The 7,579-nt window shown below is 32.0% G+C and overlaps 1 protein-coding gene across 1 annotated transcript; it reads left to right on the forward strand.

Moving 5' to 3' along the window:
* The first annotated feature begins 2,442 nt into the window (after nucleotides 1-2,442).
* LOC115964622 (protein FAR1-RELATED SEQUENCE 5-like) lies at nucleotides 2,443-5,306 on the forward strand. The gene is made up of 9 exons (XM_031083893.1): nucleotides 2,443-2,673; nucleotides 2,740-3,076; nucleotides 3,176-3,492; nucleotides 3,592-3,692; nucleotides 4,182-4,541; nucleotides 4,770-4,833; nucleotides 4,921-4,989; nucleotides 5,087-5,167; nucleotides 5,277-5,306. Exons 1-9 carry the CDS (start codon nucleotides 2,443-2,445, stop codon nucleotides 5,304-5,306), a joined length of 1,590 nt encoding a protein of 529 aa, XP_030939753.1.
* The last annotated feature ends 2,273 nt before the right edge of the window (nucleotides 5,307-7,579 follow it).

Raw genomic sequence — 7,579 nt, forward strand, 5'->3', positions numbered from 1 at the left:
ATGAGAAAACGTTATGTCCGGAGCTGGCAGAAAAGAGGCTATTTACGCCACCAATCAGGAGCTGCCACGTCATATATACAATGAGACCTCAGTACACTCTATCACACAGGATTGTAGCTCAAATAAAACCAAAAATCACCAAACAGAACGGAACGTGTTCAGAAGCCTTCTCCTCTGACCAACGGAGCTGCCAAGGCCTCCTCTCCTCTACCCAAACAGAGCTGCCACCGCCTCCTCTCCTCTGACCAACGAAGCTCCTCCTCGCCGCTGGAGTCGCCGCGGCGTCATTCTGAGCCGTCGCCCACGCACCCAAATACTGCGGTTTGTTCCGATTAACCCTTTATTGTTTGATTAGTTATCTCCCCAATATTTAGGTTTCGAAATTTTGATGGGTTTGGTTTTTTGGACGTTAATCACTTGCTTTGGTTTGATTTCGAAATCTGATTTGTCTATTATGAGAATCTTGTTTTCTTGTTCCAGCTAATTTTGTTTGGGTTTCAAACCATGATTTTTTTTAGGATGAAACTTTTTGGGGTTTTTCTTTGTATTTTTTTGGATTTCAATCTGTTCATACTGGTATAGGTTTTGGATTTTGCTTCTTCTTCTTTTTTCTTTTTTCTTTTTTTTTTTATACGCATAGTGAATGGATTTTTTAGTTTTATTATTTTCTTTTTCGTTTTATTTTCTGGGTAATGGAGTGGAGTTGTGGTTATTATTATTAAGGGAAGTGACACCAAAGTCTGCTATACAATGGAGATTTCATCTTTACATAACCTATGAAATGTTGACAAGATGCAATCCGTGCCAAATTGCTAGATTAAGCAATACCACCGATATTGTTCTCAATATATGTGATTTTAGTAGCCAATAATGATTTCAGTTCCCTGTTGAATGAATGTATGTAAACTTTGTAAGCTAACTCCTTGTACTAAAAACAATACTTCAAATACCAACATGAAATGTTCAATAGTTGTACCCAATGAGCTCTAGATGCAGAAAGAGGGTTTGGACTTTGAATTCCTTGTGGAATCAATTTTAAAACTTATGAAAAGTATTGCTTTGCACCAAATAAGCACAAAAACTAGAAATGCACGTTATAGTCATAATGTAATTGGTAACTGGGTGCTATAGAATTGTACCTTTTAATTGCTCCATAACCATGACTGCCCATTACCAAAATTGATGCATGGTGTTTATCTATAGCCTCACACAAAACATTCCGGGGATCTCCTTGACTCACTTCAATTGACACATCATCAATCTGCACAGAAATTTTAATTCATTAATTCTATAAGCTATAACAATAATTCTTACCATAATGCAAAAATTCATTCTAGAAGGTCTGGCCGGCCTATAGGTTCCAATTCTCCAATAATACTATGTCAATTATTTAGTATCTAGAAAGATCATTTTGAGTGTAATTATGCAGGCCTTGCATACAATTAGTGCCATTTACAAAGGTTAGCAACAACATGACACTCACTCAACCATGTAAGTCACAGCCGGCTCAATAACATTGATCTTTTATTTTTATTTCTTTTTGTTAAGCAGGTACTATAATTCTAATTACATAAATCTTACACACTAATGTATTATTAATCACAAAAAAATTAATTCAAAAAATTAATTATTTATATGATTAAAGTGATACTAATCATATTAATTGTCAGTGACTAGTTTTTATTTTTATTTTATAATATTTTTAGTAGCTTTCGCATTTCCTTATTTATTTATTATGCACACGTAATTGTCCCCAAATCAAGAAAAGGGAAAGATTTGAATCAATGAGTTCTACTTTATAAGATGTGATCCTAATCAATTGTACTATATATGTGATTGTTACCGATTTACTGTTGCAGATGTCCTTAGCCTTCTAAAAGGTATTAGCAGCTGACTTCCTCAAATCTGAGTCCAAAACCTTTACTTTGGTCCTTCATTTTTACTGTGGTTGTTGAATTCTCCATCATGAACCTAGGCCTTTGGGACACAACTGGTATTATTTATTTGATAGATATTATCATATTCTTAGTTTCAAATATAATTTTATATTACTTGTAATTTCAATTTTTTCCTACTTGTAATGTCAATTTGCTCTCTATGTACCAGAGTACAATTAAAGATGTAGTTAGATCTGTTTTATGTAGTGTTTATTAAGTTGTTGAGCAGGGTGTTCAAATGTACCCTGCCTTTGTTGTGCTTATGTGGAATTAATTTGAAATTCTAAAAATTCAAATTGCAACCAATTTTGTATTAAGTTGTTGGATTTACTCTTTACTTGTATCCTAAAACAAGTTTGTAATTAAACAAGTTTGCCAAATTGGGCAAGTTTGGTATTGTAATAGCACAATATTTGAATTTATTCTCAATCGTTTCTTATGAATTTTTCTTCTCTTTTTTTTTTTATAGGTTATTTTGAAATTTAAAATTACTTGAATTGAAAATATGAGTGCAAGCAATGAAGAACCTGAAACAATCTCACTTTATGATATGGTGGATGATGAGTCAGAAATAAACGAAGATCAAAATGATGTAAACTTGTCATTAAATGATTCAAATCAACCTTTTGCATGCAATAGGCATTTGGAACCATGTCTCAATATGGTATTTGATAAGCTTGAGGATGCGAAAGCATGTTATAATGCATATGCAAGGCGAAAGGGGTTTGGCATACGAGTAAATCATACTTGAAAGACTAAAAATGATAGAATATTGGTTGGTATTGAATATGTTTGTTCAAAGGAAGGGTTTCATCGTAGACGTGATGAAGACATAGAAAGAATAGGTCCAGAGCGTGCAGAAACAAGAGTAGGATGCAAAGCAATGATAGGTTTAAAGAAAATTGAAGATACATGGGTTGTGTGTAAGTTTGTGGAGGATCATAATCATGAGCTTCTTACTCCTAAGAGTACAAGCATGCTTCATGGGCATAGAGTGATAACAAATGCCCAAAGAAATCTTATAGATACACTCAATGAGACAGGTATACCTCCAAGCAAGATAATGTCTGTGTTAAGTAAAGAATCTGGTGGTGATTATAATGTTGGATGTATTCCGGTTGATATTCAAAATTATTTGGGTAATAAAAGAAGAAAGTTGCTTCAAGATGGAGATGCCCAGGGAATGTATAAATATTTTATTGAGCAACAATGAAAAAATCCAAGTTTTGTTTATGCAGTTGAAGTTGATGAAAATGGGTGCATGGGTAATTGCTTTTGGGCAGATGCTAGGTCAAGAATTGCATACCAATATTTTGGAGATGTTGTTACTTTTGATGCTACATACCAAACAAATACTTATAAGATGCCTTTTGTTCCTTTCACAGGAGTTAACCACCATCATCAATCGGTGATGTTTGGATGTGCTTTGCTTGTGAATGAAACAACTAAATCTTATACATGGTTGTTGAAGACTTGGCTTAATGCAATGCTTGGAAATCCTCCTTCTACAATTATCACAGATGATGACAAGGCTATGGCTAAGGCAATTGCAAATGTATTACCTAATGCAACTCATAGATTGTGTATGTGGCATATTTTACAGAAAGTTCCAGATCAGTTGTCTCATATATATAATAAATATCCATATTTTCAGGGAGAATTTCACCATTGCATCCATGATACACTCACCATTGAAGAGTTTGAGTTAGGATGGAGTAAGATTATGGAGAACTATGGATTAAGGGATAACGATTGGTTGGGAAATCTCTACATGCGGCGTGAAAAATGGGTTCCCGCTTACTTACAAAGGAAATTTTGTGCTGGGATGTCTACAACTCAAAGGAGTGAAAGCATGAATAAATTTTTTAAAGATTATGTTCGTTCAAGTACAACGATAAGTGACTTTGTGTATCAATATGAGCAAGCTTTGAATGCACGTTATCTTAAAGAGAAAGAACAGGATGTAAAGACAAAAAATTCAGTGCCAATTTTGAAAACATGTTATAAGATAGAAGTAGAGGCGGCAAAAGTTTATACAAGAAAGATGTTTATGAAATTTCAAGAAGAGTTATTTTGTAGTCAAAAATACAAGGCATCCAAATATTGTGAAGAAGGAGTGAAGAAGATATATAAGGTGGTAGCTCACGGGAAAGAAAGTCCATTTTATGAAGTGTCACTGGATACTGTTGAGACAAAAGCTATTTGAACATGCCATATGTTTGAGTTTGTTGGAATTATTTGTAGGCATATTCTTGCTGTTTTTGTGAAGAAATCTCTTGTGCACTTTTTTCCATCACATTATATTTTAGAGAGATGGACAATAAATGCCAAGAAGCGCATTGTACATGAAATATCTGGAGATGTCGTACAGTTTGAGCCACAAATTTCTTCTACCTTGATGAGAAATAGTTTGATGCTTCAATTTTTGGAAGTTGCAGAGGCAGCATCACAGTCAGAGAAGAAATACAAGCATCTTGGACAAACTTTACAAAAGGTTCATGAGGAGCTTCTAGGCATGCAAGATGTTTGTGATGTTGATGATTCAGGAAGTCCTGATAATACTACATTAAACAATCAAGTATTATCAAATCTTCCAATTGCTTTGTGAGACCCTCCACATGTTCCTTCAAAGGGAGGGCCTAAAGCTTTGAGACAAAAGCATCCAAGAGAAAAACAATTGACGAAGAAGAGAAAGTGTAGCATTTGCAAAGAAACGGGTCATATGAGAAGCAATTGTCCGTCACATAAGCATTCCAGGTAATTATATAAAATTATTGATTTTTGTATTAATTTATTATTTAAATTTTTGGTTTATAAAATTTCTTCTTGTAGGGAAGTTGCAAATACAAGCTTGACACCACACTGGGAGTTAATGCATCAACAAAGTCAAACTGAGGTTATTTAATTATAATATATTGAATTTCACAATAATACATATCTTTAATGATATTTTCCAAAATGAACTTTTAATTTTTTGAATTAGGAATCTTCGATAGCAAGGTTGAACCCATCAGTCATAGCAAATACATTGCACTCCACAAGTTTTGTACAGGTATATGATGTATTTGATTTTTTTTACTTAGTATAAATTGTTCTGTAATGGATGATTTTGTTACTTATTCTAAATTGTATTTGTCATTCATCTTTAGGATTCTTTGCCAGCTGCAACGTATCCTTCTACATCATCATCATCTACTATGCATATACATCCTAACCAGTCATCATTTACGGTATGACCACTTATTGTTTAATTAGAATATATTGAATTTTTAAAAAAAAAAACTGTGCTCATTCTAATTTTTTATTTTTTGGTATTTGGTTGTACTTTCTTTTATGTAGGATCTATTACAACAATTCCAAGAAAGCTGATGTTCAAACAAGTTTTGTGATCAAGATAATGCATTGGGAAGCAAATATTTTTTGCTATACAATATTTTAATTGTGGTGGATAGAACCATCTTCTTGTAGTTTGAATTGAGACAAGTTTTATTTTAAGATGTATCTTCAGTCATATGATTCTTTTTTTGTATTTTGAATCATGACATGTTTTATTTCAAATGAATTTGTAATCTTATGATTATCTTTTTGTATTCTGAATCATGACAAGTTTTATTTTAGGTGAATGTATTGTCAATTAGAAACTTATATTGCAAATTGTGACAGGTTTTATTTCAGATGCATTTGTAATCTTATGATTCTCTTTTTGTATACCTCCAAGCAAGATAGGTTTTATTTCAGATGAATGTATTGTCAGTTAGAAACTTAAAAAAGAAAAAATTGTGACAGGTTTTATTTCAGATGTATTTGTAATCTTATGATTCTCTTTTTGTATTTTGAATCATGATAGGTTTTATTTTAGATGAATGTATTGTCAATTAGAAACTTGAAAACCAATTTGAAAATTTTAAAACTATTCATTTGAATACTAAGTGATACTATATGCAAAAAAAAAATTATGTTTTGCTAATTAACACTATGAACAAGAAAATTTTGATCTTTATATTCTACAATTTTTTGCTATATTTTTTCCCTCACCTAATCTCTAAATGTGTGTAATAGAATTTAAACTTTGTAAAGGGTCTATTGTATGATATTCGGATTATGTGAATGTTCAGAAGTGTCTCCACTCAAATAAGTTTTCTAATGGGTTTGTAAGCAAACCATCTCCTAAATACAACTAATCAAGATTCTACAAATAAAAAATTGGGGAATTTTGTGAATTTCATTATATGGAGAGAAAAATTTGACCCCCCCCCCCCAAAATATGGTTTTTTATTTATAAGGAATGAAGAGTTATAATAATAATAATAATAAAAAAAAACACATTTGAAAGGTGACTTATACCTTCATTGCCAAAGAAAATACACATTTGAAATGTCACTTATGCTGAAATAAACACTCTAAAATGTTGCCAATGCTCTCTTGTCATTCTACAAAATTTTCTAGTAAACATGTTTTTTTTTTCTTTTTTTTGCAATTGTTTCTTGAGTGAACGGCCCTTCTTACTCGAGTAAATTCTTCAATAATAGAAAAAAAAAAAAATTCAACGAGGTCTTTACAGAAAGTTTGCTTGTCCTTTGCTGGAGCGAAACTTAAGTCGCTTGAACAAAACTAAAATTTGCTAGAGAAAATTTAAATCTTGATCAAATGAGATTTGGAAATTTTCAATTTAATTTTACATTAAAATATTCTCTATTCTTCTAATTACAACTATGTATAATTTCAATATGGTAAAGGGTAGCAAATATCTATCCAAGATAGATTATATTATTATACAACTCTTTCATGTGATTACATAATTAGCATGCATTTGACAATAAACAGAAGAAAAATACAAACTACATCACACTAAATTTATCATGGTCCATCCTAACAGATTTGATTACAAGGGAAGAAGTATATTGTTCATAATCAATGACAATGCTTATTATGCGTCCTATCATTAGTCCTTTCCAGCAACACCAATAACTGCTCCAACTTTCCTATTGCAAATCAGCATAAAGAAATAACACAAGTTAATAAACAAAAGTGGGTCTAGAAATGGACTTACATCTAATTACGAACATCAAGTTTAGATTGAATTAAAACTCAAATTCAAATTGACTCAGCCAGAACCACTTTTTCTTAATTAAAGTGACATACATATGAAATCAACCAATGGTTAATTCAAGATAATATAGGATACTAAGGATATGGTATGCAGATTTTGGAAAATTTGATCGAAAAGAAAGTTAAACAGAGCAAATACATCAATTTGGATATGATAAATTTTTGGTAACTGTTTAAAATATTTGTCCACCAAAATTTCGAGAAAAAAAAATATACATACTTAATACACATACACAGAAGATTTTATTAGAATTTTGCCCCCTGGCCCTAACATAAATCTGCCAATGCAGATGCCATTGTTTTAGTGACAAAGCACAGGGGTTGTCATTGTAATTTACCCTTTAAACCTGCGCAAATGCTGATTAATTGATTCATTCAAAAAAATTAACTAGTATGATGGGTGTGACGTATTGGAGTTCTGATGGTAATTCTTGCCAACTTCAAATGGTTGGGGTAACACCACAGCAGCATCAATTGTGATTGTCACTTACTCAATAAACACTACATAAAACAGATCTATAGCACCCAGTTAC

Source organism: Quercus lobata, chromosome 10 (assembly GCF_001633185.2).
Source record: "Quercus lobata isolate SW786 chromosome 10, ValleyOak3.0 Primary Assembly, whole genome shotgun sequence".
Lineage (NCBI taxonomy): Eukaryota > Viridiplantae > Streptophyta > Magnoliopsida > Fagales > Fagaceae > Quercus > Quercus lobata.

What these genes read in the sequence shown, in the direction of transcription:
- LOC115964622 (XM_031083893.1), top strand. Translation starts at nt 2,443, where the DNA reads ATGAGTGCAAGCAATGAAGAACCTGAAACAATCTCACTTTATGATATG. An exon ending in GGATTAAGGGATAACGATTG is followed by an intron (nt 3,693 to 4,181) that starts GTTGGGAAATCT and finishes AATTATTTGTAG; the next exon opens with GCATATTCTTGCTGTTTTTG. An exon ending in ATCAACAAAGTCAAACTGAG is followed by an intron (nt 4,834 to 4,920) that starts GTTATTTAATTA and finishes TTTTTGAATTAG; the next exon opens with GAATCTTCGATAGCAAGGTT.